General features: G+C 45.3%; 2 protein-coding genes across 5 annotated transcripts in view; one reads left to right on the top strand and one right to left on the bottom strand.

The window, feature by feature from the left end:
- Positions 1–1,948: 1,948 nt before the first annotated feature.
- The window catches only part of GFM1 (G elongation factor mitochondrial 1), a 161,043-nt gene continuing 142,146 nt past the window's right edge, over positions 1,949–20,845 (bottom strand). For 2 of the 4 annotated variants that reach the window (XM_048955451.1, XM_048955450.1), the window contains exons 2-15: positions 18,181–18,299; positions 17,480–17,630; positions 14,464–14,618; positions 13,980–14,064; positions 13,477–13,614; positions 12,749–12,850; positions 12,067–12,123; positions 11,546–11,683; positions 10,933–11,015; positions 5,838–6,000; positions 4,698–4,842; positions 3,869–4,029; positions 3,423–3,476; positions 1,949–2,675 (exon numbers count right to left, since the gene is read on the bottom strand). In XM_048955451.1, the coding sequence (XP_048811408.1) occupies positions 2,544–2,675; positions 3,423–3,476; positions 3,869–4,029; positions 4,698–4,842; positions 5,838–6,000; positions 10,933–11,015; positions 11,546–11,683; positions 12,067–12,123; positions 12,749–12,850; positions 13,477–13,614; positions 13,980–14,064; positions 14,464–14,618; positions 17,480–17,630; positions 18,181–18,299 (1,683 nt within the window). In that variant the 3' untranslated portion in view covers positions 1,949–2,543. Of the gene's footprint in view, positions 2,676–3,422; positions 3,477–3,868; positions 4,030–4,697; positions 4,843–5,837; positions 6,001–10,932; positions 11,016–11,545; positions 11,684–12,066; positions 12,124–12,748; positions 12,851–13,476; positions 13,615–13,979; positions 14,065–14,463; positions 14,619–17,479; positions 17,631–18,180; positions 18,300–18,994; positions 19,200–19,413; positions 19,547–20,163; positions 20,317–20,553; positions 20,688–20,845 lie in introns of those variants that run through there. The other 2 variants (XM_048955448.1, XM_048955449.1) reach the window with 2 other exon arrangements.
- LXN (latexin) lies at positions 6,015–10,926 on the top strand. The gene is made up of 6 exons (XM_048955460.1): positions 6,015–6,722; positions 7,452–7,514; positions 7,873–8,047; positions 8,601–8,737; positions 10,123–10,185; positions 10,602–10,926. Exons 1-6 carry the CDS (start codon positions 6,591–6,593, stop codon positions 10,695–10,697), a joined length of 666 nt encoding a protein of 221 aa, XP_048811417.1. The 5' UTR covers positions 6,015–6,590; the 3' UTR covers positions 10,698–10,926.

Here is a 20,845-nt window from a genome sequence, read left to right as displayed (position 1 = left end):
ACTGTAGCTTCCGGACGAGTAGCAACCCTGCTGGAATCCAAAGGCAAAATTTCCACCAACTTCTTCAGGGCCAAAACTTCATTCAACCAACCATAGCCTGAAATGGTAGGTTTTTACTCAAGCAAAATTACTGGTGAGGCCAATGCAGTCGTGATCTGAGCTGAGGCTCAGACTGGTTCACAGTGAATTCTTCACATTAAGAAAAACCAACATAGCGTGCCTCTGTGTTGTAAGGGGCTGCGTACAGACAAGAGAAGACCAAGTGCTCTCTTCCATTTTTACAGAATCACCACGGTTAGAAAAGACCTACAAGATCATCCAGTGCAACCATCCACCCATCACCAACAGTTCTCACTGAACCACGTCCCTCAACACAACATCCAAATGTTCCTTGATCACCTCCAGGCTCAGTGACTCCTCCACCTCCCTGGGCAGCCCATTCCACTGCCTGACCACTTTCAGAAAAGCAGTATTTCCAATGTCCAGCCTAAATCTCCCCAGGTGCAGCTTGAAGCCATTCCCTCTCATCCTATCCCCAGTTACACGAGAGAAGAGGCCAACCCCCAGCTCACTGCAACCTCCCTTCAGGTAGTTATGGAGAGCAGTAAGGTCTCCCCTGAGCCTCCTCTTCTCCACGCTCAACATTCCCAGCTCCTTCAGTTGCTCCTCATCAGGCTGTGCTCCAGACCCCTCACCAGCTTTGTTGCCCTTCTTTGAACCCACTCCAGAGCCTCAATGTCTTTCTTGCAGTGAGGGACTCAAAACTGGACACAATACTCGAGGTGCAGCCTCACCAGAGCTGAGTACAGGGGAACTTTTTGCTGCTAGGAAGAGCTCAACTAAGTCAAAATCATACACACACAAAATCTAAGGCACTCCAAAACAAAGCTCATACTTCTTTCCTTCCTTGCATCCACTGTCCCCACCTATTCACTACTCCCCCAACCTGTAGATCTTTCTCCCTTGTATTTAAGTCCAGTAGAGCCCACTGTGCCTCAGTTGTCCCTACAGAGTGCCACTCTGATCATGTGCTAGCTTTATGGAGAACCAGCACACATCTGGCAGAACCTATTAGCCAAGAATTCCCATTGTGACTGGCCTCTACTAAGCACGGTGTAAAGGCATAACGTAAACATAACTAAAAATGATAAGCACCCCATTTCTCTTTACACTGCATTCACATCACATACATAAAACATCCCTGAACTCTGATGAACAGGCTATAACATTCCCTTATTTTTAAAACCCTCCAAATGTCAGAGTACCCGCAGGGCTTTTTCTTGGAACTACTTCCAGCTGGACATTTTCACAAGAACAAAAGCTACGGATGTGAGGGAATCACCAAAGATGTAGCCCAAAGCAACAACATGCTTCTATACGACACCATACCTGCACCTCGTTACCATTTACATGCCCCTGACAAATCTCTGACACTGTTCTCATTCCAAGTTTAAGAGAAGTCATTTCCACTGCATGTTTGTGAATGCTGAAGGAAAGAAGCCCAGCCACGGCGGTACTGTCTGCATCTGGTAAACATCAACCACGATCCTGTGCCAGGAGCGTAGCTGGTTTTGAACTGGAACTTCCTCCTCTGCTTACTGGAAAATCTGTTTATCTGCAAAAATGCTGCTAAACTGAGTGAGTCAGGAAAAGAGAGCGTGCAACCAAAATCCAGAGCAGATCTGGTAATAATCAAATGAAAATTGATGATTATATCTTCTCTTTCTCACCTAATTGTCACATCCTTGTTTGAGCTCTCCTGTAAGAGTAAGATCTATCCAGCTGATCCCCAATCTAAATAGCAGCAGCAGCAGCACGCTCTCCTGACTCCAGGGTTCTAAAAAATAAAGGAATCCCTTCACTTTAAATGCCAAGAAAGTAAGAACATACAATAAAAAGCGACTGCTCCCAGTTTTGAAGAGAGTGAAGTTAACTCTCTTAACAGCTCTTTTCAAATGCCTTGAACCACGAGTGATAAGCAGGCTGCTGGTAAGTTAACTGCACTGACAGATGACCTCGACCATTTCATTATGGCTTTGTTGTTTCTGAAGAAAGCATTCATTCTGCAGACTGTATGCTGTCAGTGAACTGCAGGAACAAAAGGATCTGAGCTTGGAGCACTAGCAGTAAGATCAGCAGCACAATACAATTCACTTCCCACGTCTATCCAGAGCTTCTGTTCAATCTCCTAAATGAAAGCCTTCAAACAGTAATTAGCCTACTAACAAAATAATTATTTATCAAGTAAAAAATAAAATTATTTTAATACAAAAGAATTAAGACACATTGCAGGACAAATTCTTATCAATGTTATAGCATTTCTGTATTTCGTCAGTGAGCAGCATTTACATCTGAACAATTCAGCTGTCATCTCCCAGTGACTGCTGACAACACCCCAAAGGAAGGATATTAGGATGGAATTGTAAGTCTGAGTCCCACTGCAGCCTGCACAACTTCCAGCCAGGCTCAACTGCTTGTATGACTGAGCAACCAAGCTCTTCCAGAAAGCTGTGAAAACTGTTCCACGTACTCAAGAGGAAAAGTCAGCTTTTAGCTTTGCCCTTTTTTGCAGGAAGTCGTCCTGTTGCTTCGAGGTATTTGTTAATTATTTCTTCTTGAGTACTGGGCAAACATGGCTGATACTTACTGTATTCCATTGTATATTCACCTTTACCCTGAAGAGTTGGAGAAAGAACAGTCAGAGTTAGGGTGCTAAGCAAGGAACCTTCCTTAGCTGTAGGCCATGCTCCAATCTGTGACCTAATGTGCACAAATAGCTTACAGTGAAGCACACCAACACTGTACTGAGGCACGTAGATGGAGACACAAAGATAAACAGGATCTGAACGTTGTTTGAGACAAGACTGTAAGGCTGTCTGCAGTAATAAAGCTCCATTTGAATGCTCAGAGAATACAGGTATTTGTGTATCATATAGGTAGAGCAGAAACTTTTAATTAACACACAAAGAAAACAATCTCAACAGATTCAAATGTGTTCAATGAGCATCTAACTGAGGGTATATGTTAAAAAAGGAACTTATTAACGTGAGCACTGCTGTCTGAAGTCTCACCTCCTTGCAGAAATCAGTAACTTAAGGAGCATGGCTACACTTTTCCAGACTCTGAGTGTAATATCTCTACTGATTATTCTACTGATTATTATAATACTCTGTATTATTTGCAACTTTGAACCTCTTCTCTCTCCAAAGTATGGGAGAATTTTTTGCCACACGAGGCCGGCAATAGCTATGTCAATTAAACACCAGTTAAAGTAACAATAATTAAGGTTATTTTCCTATTATCATTAACAGTATTGTGATTTGTATCACTTTTACTGATGCATATACTATGCTAACAATGATGCAAATTAGCACATTTGATTTACATAAGTATCTTTAGCAAAAAGCACTGAGAATACTTACTTCTGTGCAAGACCGCAGCTCAGTGGCATATCCAAACATATCATTCAGTGGCACCTAAAATCAAAGCACATCATTCTTATAAGATATTTCTTCATCTACCAATGGATGTCACTCAATTAATCTCAATTATGATATAAAGAGTTGAAAAATCCCCCGTAACTCTCTGCATCAGCATTGCTGCACAGATTTCACTCTAAGGCAGCACAGCCAGCCTGAACAAAACCGTGCTCCTTCCTCTGCCACCATATGGTCCTAGGTTAAGAAGTTGGCTTCTCCAAAGCAGAACAGATTTATAACAGGTAGCAGGTTTACTAATATTGCACAACATGCTTCCACAGATGGAAAATTAAATTCATGCTTGTCCACCGAATAACTCGGCTAACACAACTGCAGACAAACAGCAACAGAGTCAAAAGAAAAGAGAGAGGCACCAGGGAAGCACACACCTCTGCATAGAGAGTGAAGTACCCTTCAGTGCCATCTTGCCCCGTGATGACGCCGTGACGGCGATTAATGCCAGCTATCACTGCTCCTTGGAACTCAGTGGGTGCCATCACCTCCACGGCCATCACGGGCTCAAGCAGACGCACAGCAGCACTTTCCATAGCTGGAGGAAAGAAATTAATTAAATGTACTCTTATGCAAGTCTACCTAAATCATGGACATTAAACGATTCTTAACTTGGCCTTGCAAGAAGCCTCCCAAAGCTGCCTCAGTGATGAGGCCAGGAGTGACAACTTAGACAACATTTGCTATGACAACAAGAGTGAGCAGAAACATGAAGCTGTGTTTAGCAAGACTGCATAAATTAACCTCCAGCTACATTCACACGCAGCTACAACAGCAAAGGAACAAGCCTGGTTTCACTCAAGATAACCCTCTGCATAGCAAAGAACTGTTTTACAGTTAATGCTGAATGCTTCTTAAACAAACAAGGAAAACACTACTGACTATTTGGAGTTCCAGCTCCCCCAGCCTTTATTCCAGAGATGCAATACTGGCAGGCACACGGTTTGGCAAAATGGTTGTTGTGTTTTGTTGTTACCTCTGGAAAGATGAAGCTGTTGGTGTCTCTTTGCTCTAGGAAAAAGGATTTCCTTCTGACAACCCTAAGATGAACCTGCCTTCTAGCACACCTTATTTGCTATGGAACCAGCCAAAATCCAAATGCACGTATAGATGCACCAGGTAATTGAAAGAAATGAGGACGTTACATTTTGCTCCAGCGATGAAGAAGCCAGTAGGAGCATACATTCAGACTACTTGGCTTTATACCTTGCTTTAGGGCTCCTTCTCCTGCTCTGATGAAAGAGAATTCATTGGAGTCCACCATGTGATGTGCACCATCTTCTAAGACGAATCGGACTCCAGATATCTTGTGCCCTGACACTGGACCTTTTTCACATGCATCTCGGAATCCCTGTCAAACAACACCTCAAAATCAGCATGTTGCAGATTGAAATTAAGCTTTAAAAAAACCCCAAACACCAAAATCCACCCAGAACTACCAAAAAAATCCCTTTCACAATTTCTAGCAGCACTCCCATAACAAGCCAATGCACTTTCCTGCTTGTTAAGAAGATGGAAAAAAACCATAATGGAGTGGGGAAAACTTCTTACTCCAAAATGTTTGAAAACTTTTTACTGTCATTCTTTGGTACCTTAATTTAGTACTACCTTAGAAGAGATATCACACAACACACCAGAAAGCAAGAAAAAGGAATGTATTCAGGATTTTCTTCATTAAGGGACTGTATAATCAAAAACTGAATGAATGCTTTAACTATTTGACTGAAGAGGAAGCCTTTTCTCAGAACACTCCCTTCTCAGACCATCTGTTTTTTCCAAGACTCAGGAAAAATCAAATTTGATGAAGGAATGCAAAGCTCATGCTAAGATGGATACACAAACAAGTGAGAAATCGTACAGTTACACAGAGGAAGCAAACATAGGTGGTAAAACAGGCAGACTATTAGGTAACTCATACATCAAATGAAGTTGCAGTTTTCGATGCGTCTGGTCTCAGAGAAATCACAAAGAAATATGTAATCATCAGGGATGAGAATTACATCGCTACAATTAAAAGCAGAAAATGGAAATCAAAAAGCAAGCTCATCAGAAGGAGGTTTGTTTCAGTGTCCAAAAGGAAAGCCTGCCTTTTTTTTTTTTACTGCAGCACTGCTATGGAAACAGAGCAAGCACACGTTACCAAAGACAACAAACAGCAGGTTCTAAATTAAGTGGAAAAGCTAGGAATGCAAGATATTAAGCAAAAGCATGGAAATTTGATTCAGCTTCCTCTGAAGTAATGGGAAAAATCTCCTTGCCTGGGGCAAGACAGAAGTAAATGGTAACAGAATAGGAAGAAAGAACAAGAATCAGTACCTCTTGTATCACACACAAATTGCTTTGTACCTTTTCAACAGCGGGCACAAATTGCTTCGGAATATTTGTGCCAATGGTTCTGTCTTCAAATTCTATTTTTGTGTAGTCCTCAGGGTCCAGGGGCTCGAGGACTCCTATAACTTTGCCATACTGCCCTGCTCCACCAGTCTGCTTCTTGTGCGTGTACTCAAAACTAAGAGCAAACAGACAAAACCCCACACGACGTTATTCATTACACCAACTATGCTCTAACCACGGCTTTAAAAGGAAAAAGCTCCCATTCTGCATTTTATTTCATCTGGCTGTTGTATAAATGACTGAAACAGCAGCTGAGAGCATTCAGACGTTCCAGGAATAACACAAATGTCTACGCTGCAAGCTGGAGCCTAAAGACAGCAATGACTTGGTCTCAGGAAACCATCACTCCTGTACATCGTAAGCAACACCAGAATCACAGAAGTCTGTGTTGGAAGGGACCCTTAGCGGCCATCAGTCCCACTCCATGCAGTGCACAGGGACACGCAGAGCCCCATCACTGCAATCCTGACTGCCTTCAGGCTTGCTCGCTTGTGCAAGACCGGACATATTTCCACACGTGCCAACAGCTCCCTCCCACAGAGCACTGTGGTACAGCTCCTTCCCTCAGGAACAGGAGGAGGAGGAGAGGAAGGCCGCAGCTCCGCTCCTCCCCAGCCCAACCCCAGCAGGCGGGAGCTGCCGCCCTGCTTCCTGCTGCCGCTCTGCTTCCTGCTGCCGGCACCCGGCCCACGGCCTTCCTGCACCATGGCGGAGCTGCCGCCGGCCCACGGCCCTGCTAACCGAGCAGCAGCCCTGGCTGCGGCCTGCATCAGCCACCGCCACGGGAGCCCCGGGCACGGCTGGGTGCTGCAGGCTGTGCGCCGTGCCCACAGGGAGGTAAGGGTGCCTGCAGGTAAGGGGAAAGGCTGCGGAGGAGCACGGAGGCCCTGTGCTGCAGAACTGCTCCTGCTTCGCCCGTGAGCCTGTTAGTAGGTGGCTTACAGCACGGATAAGCTGGTTGTTTTGTTACAGTGGGTATTCTGTGCTGGAAAAAAGGCATAGAACAACTCTTAATAAAGCACAAAACGAAGTCAAGGTACAGAGCCTGAGGGAGTCCCTGCACACTGCATCAGACAGACTGCTCAGCAGGGTGTGTGGGCACAGAGCAAGGGGAAACGGCCTCAGGCTGAAAGGGGGCAGAGACTGCAGTCAGACAGAAGGGAAAAGCCTCTCACTGCAAGGAGGTGAGGTGCTGCATGCCCTGCACTCAGAGCTTGTCAAGGCTGCATAAGGCCCTGTGCAAGCGGATGGAGCTGCGGTGTCCCTGAGCAGTGCAGGGGAGCTGGACTAGATGGCCTTCAGAGGTCCCTTCCAACTCTGACCCTGGGAGCTCACAGATGGCAATGAAGCGGTGTGCCAGACAAGGAGCTACTAACGGGGTGTCACTCCAGGCGCACAGCAAGCGAGCAATCTTTCAGCAGGAAGCAAGCAAAGAGAAGCTGAGCTCTATGCGTGACACGGAGTGATGCTGCTGGAGCCCATCTTACAATAACGAGAGCCTTCTCCAGGATGCCAAGTAATTCAGCATTTTACAAAATAAATATTCTTATTGTTCTCCCTGCTTAGGATATTGATGGCATCGGGCACAAATACCACCTGGAATTCGTGTTAGAAGACATATTTGAGAAAGTGAGTTCAGATTTATTTTGTTAACACATTCTGTGGGCAGAAGTTGACACTACTGATGTGTAACACGATAAGGAGATTCCAACATCATTCAATTTCAAGTTGAAGTTATGTGAATCTATGACTCCAATTGAAGAACACAATAACACTCTGTGTCCTACACATGGAGTTTTAGATCTCTGCAAAAGCAAAAGTACCTTTAAAGTATATATAGAGGTGCTATGAATGTAGCTTTGTTTTACACAATCACAAATCTCTATGGGCCATACTGAGGGAAAAAAATACATTGTAGAGGTGTAAATTACCAATATTACACATGTATTTAATCAAATATTAACACATTTAATTAACTCTGTAACAGGACAGTACTGTTAACTGCACTGCTGAGGTTCTTTACCATCTGGGCAACAAAAAGAATGCTCCAGATGTGCAATTTACAATTGAAGGAGAACTTAAGAACACAGACGAAGCAGATAACACATTCTACAATCGAATCAAGAGCCTGAAAAAAGAGCTCGAAGCAGAGAACATACCAGGTACAAAGAAGGGACCTGGGCAAGAAAGAAGTGAGAGAATGCGTTCCGTGGCCAGAAGCAAAACTGAACTGAATTGGTGGAGGTGATCTTATGGGAGACCACAGAATACAAGGCAGGACAGAGGGAGATCAGGCTGCTGGCCCTGCTCTGAATACACACCTCTTCCCTTTCTCTTTGCTAAGTGATATGTCAGTCACAACACGGCCAAAACCATTGATCCACTCTAAAATCCAGAAGTGATACACAATTTGTCCTCCAGCACTTTAACTCTGTCACTGTTGTGCTGCCTGTAACTGTTCCTAGTGCTGTACATTACATACCCCAGTGAAGACTTTACAGAACACATGTTAAGGGGAAGAAATGGGAGGGGAAACAGACACAGGAGTGATATAGCAGCTATTCCAAGATGCTAACACAAGGCTTGTGACACAGCAGGAACACCAGCCAGATCCCCCATGTTTTAGCACCAGACCCAACACAGTACACTGTAAGATCCTATGAATGCCCGTGACTCGGTGGATCTCACTTAACACGTACCTGTTTTGTTTCTCAGACAGCTGTGGCAACGTGTCCCCAGAAATGCAGCCCATCAGAGCGCTTGCCTGGGCTGCCTCTGGCTACGTGATATGGCAGAACTCAGCTGACAATACCAACTACCAACTTGCCCAGATTAAACATGTGAAGCAAGTGGTGAGTTACCATCAATGCACTGCAAGGAAGATTCCCTAATATTCAGGAGCTAAACAATGGAGGCATTGTACCAACCTACAGCTGACAAAGTTCTTAAGCAAGAAAAAGCAGTGCTTAAGGTTTCTGTACCACCCACCCCTTTCCTCTAGGGAGTCACAAATGCTTTCACTGATGGCCTGGGTGTTTATTTAGATCATTTCTTCTCCTCATAAATTTTGCTTATAGAAACTGTCTCTTTGCAAGAGCAGTATTCGATGCTTAGTTAGAAAAATTGACTTTTCCACTTAGGGGTCATCCCTTTGATTACAGTTTTATATTGCTTTCCTGCCTTCCATTTATAACGCAGGCTGAGCTGACAGTATTCCTGCACCTGCATAACACATATTGGAATATTCTCTTTCATCTCTTGATTTACATCCTGATCTGGCAATCAGTCACCATAACACTGCTTGACATCTCCGCAATGCTCAAGTCTAGACAAATAGCAATGGCTGCCATCTCAACTTCAATAAAATACAATCTACATTGCTTTTTGTCTGCAGCATTCCACTTTCCATCCGTTTGGCAGCTCACCTCAAATGCTAATCAAGAAAGAAAATAATGATTCAATTCCAACTTTAACATGAACTTCTCTCACTTCATTCTTCCCAAACTTGCTCTTAGTAATGCTGGGTTTTATTCTGGGAGAAAGAAATATTTTAGCTGAAATATTGGTATCTCAGAATTGCTTTCTAATTTTTTTTTTTAATGACTCATTAATCCATTTCTACAGAACTTCAGGGTTAGCTTCCTACCTGATCTTTAAAGTTCAGTCAATTACAGCAGTGCCTCTAGATTTACATCAGCTTGGTGAGTTTATGGTAAGGAAATTGAGTTCAGGAGAACACGTGGCCAGAGTGCAGGGGAACAGAACATGCAGGAAAAGGTACTTTCTATTGTCACTGATTTTGAGTGATTAGAAGTACTGTGTTTACCCTGAGCAGCTAAGCTCACGAATAAATGACCACCAGATCTCAATATTCAAACTAGCAATCAATAGCTGCCATCATCAACAGGCCTTGAAGGCTTTTGACCTGAAACAGGCAACTTGCTTCCAGGGAAATACTCAGTTTTAATTTCATAGAATTCTGTAGATTCTCTCAGTTCTTCTATTTGGAAAAAATACGCCGTGAATTAAGAGTAACTCCTAAAGCAAAGGACACTTTAACCTCAAGGAAATGGAGTGTGTAAGTGTGTAAGCCAGAAGGGAGAAAGAGGACCTCCTGTTTAGAAAACCCAGCACATCAGAAATCTTCAGAAAGGACTTTCACTGCCCAGTGAACTGACTGGCTACTTTTAAGATGGGGAAAGTCCCAAGTTCAGCCCTTTTCATCTTCTCTTTCCAGAAAAGAACTGATGAATACCTGGAATTTGATTACAGGATTCTACTTCATGAAAATGTGTCCCAGGTAAAAAAATATCCTCTTTCTAAATAGGCTTTCCTAAGGTTACACTGCCAGCTGTATGACTTGGAACTTGGACACAAAGCTGGGGGGTGTTCAAAGATCTGCTGCCTGGAGGTCAGCAACTGAAACGGGTGAGGTGAGGGCAATGATCACCCCTGTGCCTCAGCAACATCTGCGCCTGTCCCTGCGCAAGCAGGACACAGCAGCTCTCCAGTTTGTACCAAGAAAGTAATTTTCAGCTGATTTCCAGGCACTTCTTGTGAACAGCAGAGCTTCTGGATACTGGTCCCATTTACAGCTCTCTCCTCGTGGGAGACAGTGCCACCAAACTGATCAGCACAAGGGGAAGAAGCTGCAGTTGAGAACTGTTCAAAGAAAATACCTTCTCACATCTTAACGTTTTTACTTTGTACCCACAGGAGATTATCCCATGGCAGATGACAGTTCTTTGGCACCCGCAGCACGGCGTTGAAGTAACACAGAACAGCCGTCAGCCAAAGCATGCACTGGACTGATGGAGCATCCAATATTGCAATGCAAGAGGCACAGATGGTGCCGTAACCATTTCAGGAGGGGCACATAAGGTGATTTGTGAACGCAGTGGATGTAGGAAGAATCATTGCTCAAAGAAACTTTGTTTCCTGTACGCAGTGCTTCAATCCAATAATTGACAGGCACTGCCTCTACCACGTAATCAAATCCTGCATCAAAACAATCAGAACAAACTCTGTTGCTAGAAGGAATACTCACTGCACAGGTGCGGAGATGTTCTCTCTGAAGGCAACTTTTGGCTTTCCCATGGTGCAAGGGCAACTATATTCTCTTTCCATTCGCTGCAGGAAAGAAAGCAGGATGAAATTTGGAGTTGTTGCTATACTTGAGCAATAACCTTATTACAGATCTTCTTGCAATGAGAAACGTGATAAAGGTTAACTGTTTTTTGGGGTTGTGGTTGGGCTGAATTGGGTTTTTCTGGTGTTTTTGTTTTCTCTCCTTCACGAAAACCATGTTAAAAATAAGGTGCTGTCATTCCGCAGTCATTCTTGTATTGGGGTTGTAGCTTCAGATACAGGAAAAGGAAAACATCTCATTAAAGCTTAGGTTTTCCAAAACAAAAGCCATCTTTTCTTCATTCTTTCAGTATTTCAAATGTACCTGTTTTATTAGACTAAAATTAAAAACCTCCAAAGGATTCTGTAAACTTGGTAACACCTGAGGCACCCAGGTAGAAAACCAGGCCTAAACACTGCCATCAATTAGCCCCCCTGCACACAGATTTTTGTACAGCAACTCAACAGAAAGGAGGAATTCTTGGTTGGCAAAAGTCAATAGCAGAGTCTACAGATTCTGCTTTCCAAATTACCTGGGAATAGATTTCTAAGTGCAGTTCTCCCATTCCAGAAACAATGGTCTCTTTGCTCTCCTCATCAAAGTGGACTCTAAAAGTGGGATCTTCCCTTGTAAAGCGACTCAAGCCCTTGGAAAATTTATCGAAGTCATTCTGAAAATCAGTTGCACATGCAGAGAAAGCATTAATTCAACATCCAGAAGGCAACCAAGCCTCACGTTTTCCTGTCAGTTATTATTTCTACTCCCACGATTTTATTTTCTGAAGCAGTCACACATTTACAGCTGTATTTATTTCTCCAGTTACTTCAAGTCCATGATAAATGCAGATCAAAGTCATACATCTCGTGTTTAGTTACCTACCACCACCTGACACATTGTTCAGGTAACACATGAATATATTCTTAGGTCCTTCCAACAGAATACTTTAAAACAACACTCACTTAGTCGATAGATATTGCATTTCCCTGCAAACCAGGCCATAAAGGCAGCAGTAAAGGTAATTCAGTCAGAAAATGTTGGTCCACAGGCTCCTACCTTGTTGGAAGGCTTCATAGCCACTGAAATGACAGGATCAGGGACGTGTATTGATTCCTGCAGGTCATAAAGGAAGAGACCAAACAGTCAAGTTTTGCTCTAATTGTGACTTCTCCAAAAAACATCAGCCACAAGAATTCTGGCCCACAAACAGACGACTGCTGCTCTTATCACACTTGTATTTAATACAGTGCCAGGGCACCAGAACTGTGTAATTCTCCCCAGGATTATCAGAGGGCTCTATGTAACATATGCCAACCATGATATTTCCAACACCAACTCAGATGCAAGGTGATCTCTGGGTTTCACAGTACTCAGAAAAATCTGCTTCCCAGATCTATGTGATCTATGTGATCTATCTAAGTGATCTATGCTAACACGTTCACAGATGCACAGTTCAGCAGTTCTGGGGTAACAACACCCCCTCAGTATCCAGTAGCCCATGGTCAGCAGATGATGCAGGAATGCTTCCAACAGTTTGCTAACACTAACCTTCTGCATTTGATGTCAAGTGTAGCAAACGAATGTGTATCTCTTACACAGTTCTACACATACAGGATTCCTGAGGTGTATCACAACAATTACCTGCACTTGTGTATATATATATCATAAAAAACATTGCCTGGACAAAGTATTAAGAACTTTTACAACAAAATGAGGCACATGGAGGAGGCACACTTACCATGGAAATGTCAGTGCTGGTTTTATCTGTGAACGTATCCCCGCTGGCACAGTCAATTCCAAACAGTGCACATATGTCTCCTGCATAAACTTCATTTACATCCTTAAGAAAGGAAAGTGTACTATTTAGAGAACACTGAGAGACAACAGAGTACTGCAAACTACATTTGGTTTTAAGCAGAGATATAAATACTGGGTTTAAAGTTAAGCTCCTTTTTCTTCAAGGCAAACACCTGAAAAGCATCCCTCAGCTCGAGGGCAAGGATGCAGAGCAAACAACAGAACATTGTACAGGCAGACCTGACCCAGCTGTAGAGCTCAGGAATTTTCAATAGGAAAGGGTGGAACTCGCAGCAGTTTGAGAACCAATTTTCAGTTGAAGAATAACATTCAACAATCACATGAAAGGAAACATCGCTGTATGCTTTACCAATCCTGTTTCCCCTCTCCCACAAGTATAGACCGTGGCCAGACACAGCCAGCTTGCTTTAGCTATCATCTCAAAGCCTTTTTAAACACTTCTTGGGCAAAGACTCTTTCCCTTCAGTGGAAATAATACACTGAGGATCATTTTCACTTCCTTTAGAGTTCTATTCAGTGCTACAGAAAATACACGACAACAACAACAGCAGAAATGTGATATATCACATCATAGCTGGAAAGGAAGAAGGCAGTGCAGTGAGGTGACTCAAAATGCAAACCGTGTGCCCGGCTGCACCTCTCACTCACCTCCATGTTGTCTGAGTGCATACGGACAAGTCTTTGCACACGCACTCTCTTCCCAGTCCTCGTGTTATAAATGTAATCAGATTTCTTCAGCATCCCCTGATAAACTCGAATATAAGTTAACTGCCCAAAACGGCCAGCCTGAAATCAAAGTCACCACAAGTGAGACAAAGTCCTCCTTGGAGTCAAGCCAGTTCCTTTTTGATGTATAATCTGCACTGACTGAGCAAATGATTGCTTTCAATTTATACACCACACATGTATGCAAAGCTTTGTTTAACATAGCCTCAGCTTTCACCTGGCTCTGGAAGTGAACATGACACTTACTGGCAATTTTCCTTACTTTTACCTATTTTACTACTCCTAAGACTTCACGACAGAGGCATATATTAACTCCAATTGGGGCAGCCACTTCCCAAATGAAAATCTGAGCCACCCCAACAGCTTTCAGAGGAAATTCTCTGCTTCTTTGCTGTTTTTGCTGCATTAGGCATTGGACAGCTTACCTCCAGCTTAAAAGCAAGGCCCACAAAAGGCTGCGAGGTGTCTCGAGCAGAGTTCAACAGGAACTTAGCTTTGTCCTCAGAATCTCTTTAAAACAAACACACACAGGGATGGACAGTGAGTTTATGTTACAAAGAAAACATGCCAGTTTCCTCAAATCGTGAGTTGCCTTGGGAAGTGCTGAGGGCCCTCAGGTCTGTAATTGATACACAGAAGATGCTCACACATGTAACCGACACGTGGTGAGAAAAAGATCTCAGGAAAACTGCAGCAGATCCCAAAAAGGAGATTTGAGTTATGATATTTACTACTGGCACTTATCAGAAGTCTGTTATGAGTATAAACAGCTAGCCTCAGATGAAAAGTGAGCCTTCTCAGCATTAGAATGAAGTACAAAATTAAAATTGCATTGTGCAATTGGTAAGTGACCACACGTTACTGAGTTTCCCGTTGCACAGCACACAGTTCCAAGACCAAAGCACTTACCCCTGGTTAAGAATAGCATAGTTCTCCACCTCTGAAGGGTTTGGGAGGTATTCTAGGACAGCATCCAGCAATGGCTGCACTCCTTTGTTCTTTAAAGCACTTCCCACAAGCACTGGGGTAAAGGATTTCTTCAAAGTTGCTCTTCTGATTGCAAGCTGGAAAAATATCAGAGCATTACTATCCTGCAGCAGCTCCAGGAGTCCAAAGCTGCACCAGCCTTGCAGTGTTTCAGAGGTTCTCATCTTTGCTGGCTGCAAAGGAGCTGCTCTCACAGCCTCCTGGACAAGCCCTCACACATGAGCCTCCCAGGACAACGTGCCCTTTCTAGGAACGTGGGACTTTTTGAAAGAGAAATGCAGCTACCTGAGGATGTCTGGGTAAGCTCAGTGCATCCATCGTGTTCTGATGAAGAGTGCTTTAACATCACACGAGAGGAACACAGTGACACTGATCTGCAGAGCTGCTGAGGTCGTGATGCCTTGGGAATCCTTCCAGGATGTCCCAGCAGGCTCAGCCTTGTGCCTGTTCAGTGCCTTTCACTCAAGCACCACATGACACTGCAGAGCACCAACAGCTTCCACAGTGATTATCACTGCTGCCTCCTGTGCAGGTGTAGAAAGGCAGGCAGAAGCTAACTGCTCCTAAAGCCAAGACAGATTGCGACCTCGGCCTCACCTCTCCCTGCCACTAGAGGATGCCACCTCCCCGTGTCGACCTACAGAGGCTCTCACTCCAACTGAAAGCAGCTCTGGTCTTCTGGGATAAAGCTAAAAGAAATGCATTCTCACCTAATCCATGCGTTTAATTTAGAGTTTAGAAACTATCTTTACAATTAACAGAGAGCAATCTGGACTACCAGAGCCAAAGAAAAGAGACAAGGAAGAAAATAAAATAAGATCTTTGACAGAGGGAATTGTTATAATGGAAGAATATTCTTCAGTTTCAGGAGGTGTTTTTCCTCCAATTTGTTGGTTTAATGAATTCACAAAAGTGCAGCCTTATGGATAGCAGCAGATCAGTCGTGTTTAGGCAGATGATCTTCAGGCAGCATCATGTGCTCGGGCTGTGATGGCCAGGAGCAACACTTAGCATCATTTCTGTCAAAAGACATTTTCACTGGAGACTTGGCTGCTCGCCACTGAAAGAAAATCCATCTTCAGGGACACGTTAGTAAAAATTAACCCAGGGCTATAGCCATTATACCTGTAATTAATTTGCTTTCTGAAGTGGGAAGCAGAGGCACACTGAACAGACAAATTCATTTTTGCAACAGATTCTCCTCTCAGCCATCAAAAGCAGTCTCTCACCTCTCCCAGTGATCAGCATTCACTTCTCCATATTCCCTCTCCAGGTGGAAGAGAAATCCCTACAGGGCTCTGAAATTGCTCCTCTGTCTCTGCCTTTACCTAAGAGGGAAGGGCTGCTTTGAGCAGCCCAGGCCTCATAAAACTGCATTGAACTACTGGAATAGCTAAATGCTCAGTTATGTCAACAAGAGCCACAATTTTTTTTTCTATTTCTGAAAAAAGACAAAAAGAAACAAACAAAAGCTTTGTGCTTCCATGTCTCAAATTGGAATATATGCACTTGCAAACAAAATAAAATAAAATAAACAACCAAACTCGAGGTCTGTAACAAATTTAGAAGTGATCAAAGTTCTGGGGCCCTGAAGATTCAAAGCAAACCTCAGGGGGAATTGCAATGCCCATCAGCTTTGAGCAGCTGCCAGAGCTCTACATCCCAACAGATAGAGTGTGCAGCTTCCAGGAAAGCAAGCAGTGCAGACCTTACCAGGAAAAGTGAGTGCCACACAAAGGCACCCACGCATTGCTAAGGAGCCAAACACTCCTAAGAGGACTTCAACGTCAAGCTCTGCTTAGAGCATGAGCTGACTGATCACGTCTGCCTTGAGCCCAGCTGGCTGCACGCACAGAAATAGCTCCTGCATGCAACACTTAGGTCTCAGCTCGGCTTCACTCCCAACTGAAGGGCCAGCTGTGAGCAGAGAGAAGCAAAAGCAGGTGGCAAGTGCCCTATCAGGCAAACTTCACCCCCAGCCCCCTTCCCCTCAATACCACTGCTCACAGAAACCAGCTTAAACTTCAACAGCAGCTCCTAAAAAATGCAGTCTGCCTGTAACAGACTCTTCAGACACTGTTTTGTTACTTTTGTTTTGTTTTTTTCCCCTCAGTTTTTGATTTATCACATTAAGCAACTGGTCCCCTGCGGCAGTTTCAGCCTTTGATGGATTTATTACTATTAACAGCAGACATTAGAAGATTAATTGCTCAAGTTAACTTCCGACAGTAGCAAGAGGTGTTGGCAAACAGCAAACCAGACCTCAGAAATACTTGCACCAGGCGTAAGGAATCCATATAGAACCACAGAATGGCACGGGGTTGGAACAGACCTCACAAATTATCTAATTCCAACCCCTAAGCCATGGGCTGGCTGCCCCAAGTTGCTCAGTACCCCCTCCAGCTTGCCTCTGAGCACCTCCAAGGATGGGACACCCACAGCTCTCTGAGCAGCCTGTGCCAGTGCCTCACAGCCCCGTACGGCCATAAAGCAACTAACAGGAGAAAAACAAACAAGCTGGAGTCATGCCTACAAAGCAGACAGCCCTCCCTCATGCTGCCAGCTGTCACAACACAAAGCCCAACAGCTCACTGTGTGTCAGCAGCTGCACACGGACTTGGCTTTTCACCTGCTGCACGGGGCTCAATGGTCAATGCCAGCTTGCAGAGCACTGCTGTGAGGGGAGTGTCCTCAGGCTACCTCGCTCTCACAGCACCGTCTGTCTGTCCCAGCTAAAGCTAACATCACAGTCATCTATCATCCTTGGAGGAGAGACTGCAATCCCATCCACTGACTTGATTTTCCAATCATAAACCAAATCTGAAATGAGTACCCAATGGGAACCCACCTGTAGGAGGTGAACCATTCTACAGAACTCGAGCAAAGAAAAAGCATTTTCAGAAGTGGTGCTACATTAAGAAGAAATACAAAACGTTACCTTTATATCAGCAACTGTAGGGATCTTCTCTTCCAAAAACAGCTCCCCAAGGCGATCATCTGAATTAGCAACACATTCAATCAGTTCCGAGCGCCGTTCTGCAGCCTCAGCTCTAAACTCAGCTGGAATTTCATCGTAGCGAACCGTCTGGCTAAACACACAAACAACATAAGGGCTCTAAAGGAACAGCACATGGATCAGCCTCCCAGTCATTGTGATGACTGGCCTGACCGAGAAAAACTCACTGGTGATACGGATGTACAAAAAAGCATGCAAGAATATCAAATTGCTGTTTCTTATGCCTAGCAGGCAAGGGTTCTTCCTGCTCACCGTTGGAGTTTGTGAGGTTGCAGGGTAAGCTGTTCAGCTGCACCACGCTGTATCATCATCCCAGGAAGCTCAGGCCGAACACAAGCTGTCAGGTCCCGCTGTGCAGCAGGTCTCCCAGCTCCCCGTGTGCTGAGGACTGCCACCACCCACCGCAGCCACAGAACCATTCCTGCTACAGCCACCACTCACTAAACCTGACTGCAGCACCACTGTGCCAGAAAGACACACCTCAGCCCTACCACAAGCTGCATCCCTAACCTTCACAGCAGCAGGCTGCTTCATCTCTGAAGGGAAGCTATGGTTTCCCTTGGTGCCATTACCAATGCAAAGAGTAACTTCAGTAGAAGAAGCACACAAGTTTTAAACCTTACCCAAACGTGCCATCAAAATATATAGCTCTTTCTTCTATTAGATCTATAACTCCTTTAAAGTTTCCTTCCAGCCCCATTGGAATCTGGACAAAAGCTGCATTGTGTTTTAACTTGGACCTGAAAAATTGAGCAAACATTGATTAAGAAAAAAAAGTCATTTCCATACATGTGTCCCAGATGTTTTTTAAGCAAGATCCTATTCTTATACAGCATCATACTTTGTTATGATAACAAATGCCTGCTTGCATTTTAACCTGAGTGACTGCCAGACTTCTATATTCCAACCAAGAGCGACCAACTTCCATGGGAAATAAACGGCAGTGCAACCTACTTTCAGATCAATTACTTGATGGGAGTTCCTTCTCCCTTATTGACTATTATCATAGATGTCTCACGGATGACATTAGGCACAGGAAGGTGGCACATACAGGTGGGGCTCCAGGCAGGTGAACCAGAAACTGCCAACCTCGAGTCGTGTCCCTGCTGTGAACTTCAGCGCATCTGCCACCAGCATCCAGGAAAAATCAAAAGGCTGGTTTTGAAGTGGCTCCACATACAGTTCCAGCATCAAAATCAAAAAGCCAACACTGAGACACTGTAAGTCTAGGCTGATGCTAACTATTGTTTCGCTCCCTTTTTCTTAACCAGAGGGAGAGTCTTTGGAGGTCAGAGTAAGATTTAACCCAAAGTCATGCATTACCTCCCAAAACGCACCTACAAACTCCAAAAGAGAACATTTTTCAACATTATCAGCATTAATCTGCTACATGAACTGTTCAGAACTAGCTGACAGGTAAGTTGAAGTGATAAATACCTCATTTGTTGCACTGCTCTGGATGGACTGGAGCCCATCCTGTCCAGCTTATTGATGAATGTTAAGAACGGCACATTGTAACGTTTCATTTGCCTGTTCACAGTTATGGTCTGGCACTGAACTCCTCCAACAGCACAGAGAACCAGAATAGCTCCATCGAGAACCCTCAGAGATCTCTCCACTTCAATGGTGAAGTCCACGTGCCCTAAGTAACAATAAGAACACAAAAGTTATTCATAGATGATAAAAAATAACAAGTAATTGTTTCCTCGTGGCTGCAGTGGCAGTGCAATCAATCTCCAGCCATAAGGAACACACCACAGTGGCACAGCATCAGCCCCTCAGCAGCACAGTGAGGGCACCACGCTCCCCGTTCACACGAAGGAATGGCAGCCTCACAGCATCAGAGCTGCTGCTACCTGGCGTGTCTATGATGTTGATGTTGGTGTCCTTCCACATGGTGTACGTGGCCGCGGACTGGATGGTGATTCCACGCTGTCGTTCGAGCTCCATTGAATCCATGACAGCTCCGACTCCATCCTTACCTCTCACCTTAGCAAAAAAAAAAGAAAAAAACGTCAGTCCAAGAGAGTTTACTGGGAATCTGCTATGGGTGATGCTTCATCTGGTGAATATCATCTTTCTGGCAGTGATGAAAAGGAGACGTTAGAGAATCGCTTACAGCTCTTGAAATGCAAACAAACCTGATTTTTTTGTAGCATCATTTACTCTGATGGTGGAACTAGATGGCCCTAGGGGCCTTTCCTAACCTTAACAGTTCTCTGATCCTATCCTTTACCGTCCTTTGCTCCCCCGAGGATCAGTCACAAAAGAGATCATCGACAACTGGCAGCCAATTACACTTTGCTGTGAACTCCATAAGCTAACGTACCTGGACCCAGAAATACATCCCTGGATTCTCTGTTTCTCACAGCTGCCTTTGGCTGAATCAGAAGCAGCTCACACCTCCTGCAGCATATTTACCAGAGACACGAGCACAGAACTAGGGGATGGAAGGGACCTCTGGGCATCCCCAGCCCAACCCTCTAATGCAGCATGAAAGCACACAGGTGGGTTCTTGTATCTGCACAGAAGGAGACCGCGCCATCCCACGGTAAGGGAGCCCTTCCTCACAGAGGAGGAGGCCCAGAGATCCCAGCGACGCCCACCTCGTGCATCTGTGCGATCCTGCCGGTGTAGAAGAGGACACGCTCGGTCAGCGTGGTCTTCCCCGAGTCGATGTGTGCCGAGATGCCGATGTTGCGGATCCGCTCGTTGGGAAGGACGGCCGAGGAGCAGCGCCGGCAGGCATTGAGGAGGAACTGAGCGGAGAAAGCCGGTTCGCTGCGGAGCTCCGCCCCTTCTGCCACCCACCCCCCAAGCCCGCCGCCCGGCCTTCCCCTTCTCTCGCTCCCCGTTCACACCGCGAAGTCCCTCCCGCCCACCTCAGCGAGCCTTCAGGACGCCCCGCAGGCGGGTTCCTCCCTCCCGGCCCGCCGTGCCCGAGTTGCCTTCACCCCGTGCCCCGCCGCCGCCTCACGCACGGCACCACCCGCTACCTGCCGCTACCTGCCGCCGCCCGCGGCCCCGCGCCGCCCGCACCGCCCGCAGCATGGCCGCTCCCTGCTGCCCCGCAAGGTCGGGACGCCGCTTCCGGGGTCACCGCGCATGCGAGGTCAGACCGGAAGTAGGCCCGACCGGAAGTGGGTGTGCGCCGCGCCAACGCGGAGCCCGAAGAACGGGGTGCAATGGACGGAGCGGGGCTGTGATAGCGCTGCGCCGCAGCAGTGCTGTAAATAAAGGGAGGAGCGGCGGGTTTTACAAAGCACAACGCCTGCACTGCCGAACGCG

The sequence above is a fragment of the Lagopus muta genome, chromosome 9 (assembly GCF_023343835.1).
Source record: "Lagopus muta isolate bLagMut1 chromosome 9, bLagMut1 primary, whole genome shotgun sequence".
Classification (NCBI taxonomy): Eukaryota; Metazoa; Chordata; class Aves; order Galliformes; family Phasianidae; genus Lagopus; species Lagopus muta.
This window is presented reverse-complemented; position numbering and strand designations above follow the sequence as displayed.